General features: G+C 36.1%; 1 protein-coding gene across 1 annotated transcript; it reads left to right on the top strand.

Moving 5' to 3' along the window:
- Nucleotides 1–354: 354 nt before the first annotated feature.
- On the top strand, nucleotides 355–966 carry LOC117798421 (olfactory receptor 5H8-like; the record flags this gene model as incomplete). Its single annotated transcript, XM_034650851.1, has 1 exon — nucleotides 355–966. A coding segment is annotated over exon 1 (612 nt), but the record flags the coding sequence as incomplete, so codon positions are not given.
- Between the last annotated feature and the right edge of the window lie 6 nt (nucleotides 967–972).

The following is a 972-nucleotide window of genomic DNA, read 5'->3' as shown; positions in this document are numbered from 1 at the left end:
CAAATAGTTTTCATATATTATAGTAATTAAAATTAAGAGCATTCTGATTGGTCTATGGCTTTATTTCAACTACTTTCTTCCTCTTTTCTTTTTATACAATCCTAATGAATGTTCTTTTTACATTTACTGCATTTCATTTCAGGGGTCATCCTGTAACAAGATGGATACNCCTCTTTTCTTTTTATACAATCCTAATGAATGTTCTTTTTACATTTACTGCATTTCATTTCAGGGGTCATCCAGTAACAAGATGGATACTAAAAATAGAACATTGCTGACAAAGTTTGTTCTCACAGGATTCACATATCAACCACAGTGGCAAATCCCTCTGTTCCTAGTGTTCCTNGTAACAAGATGGATACTAAAAATGGAACATTGCTGACAAAGTTTGTTCTCACAGGATTCACATATCAACCACAGTGGCAAATCCCTCTGTTCCTAGTGTTCCTGGTGATATACCTCATCACCATTGTGGGAAACCTTGGACTAACTGCTCTCATCTGCAATGACTCTCACCTTCATATTCCCATGTACTTACTCCTTGGGAGTTTAGCCTTTGTGGATGCTTGGATATCATCCACAGTGACCCCAAAGATGCTGGCCAACTTCCTAGCCAGGAGTAAGATGATCTCTCTTTCTGAATGCAAGATACAGTTTTTTTCCTTTGCATTTGGTGGAACGACAGAATGTTTTCTCTTGGCAACAATGGCATATGATCGCTATGTAGCCATATGCAAACCATTACTTTATCCAGTGATTATGACCTATAGACTTTGCACCTGGCTGTTAGTCTCATCATTTGTAGGTGGCTTAATTCATTCTATATTTCATATAGGTTTTTTATTCAGATTAACCTTTTGTAATTCTAACATCATATATCACTTTTATTGTGACATCATGACATTGTTTAAGATTTCCTGTACTGACCCTTCAATTAATGTTCTGATGGTTTTTATTTTCTCTGGGTCAATA

This window comes from Ailuropoda melanoleuca, unplaced genomic scaffold (genome assembly GCF_002007445.2).
Source record: "Ailuropoda melanoleuca isolate Jingjing unplaced genomic scaffold, ASM200744v2 unplaced-scaffold3141, whole genome shotgun sequence".
Taxonomy (NCBI): Eukaryota; Metazoa; Chordata; class Mammalia; order Carnivora; family Ursidae; genus Ailuropoda; species Ailuropoda melanoleuca.
The sequence above is the reverse complement of the archived record's forward strand: the minus strand, read 5'-3'. Positions and strand labels throughout refer to the sequence as shown.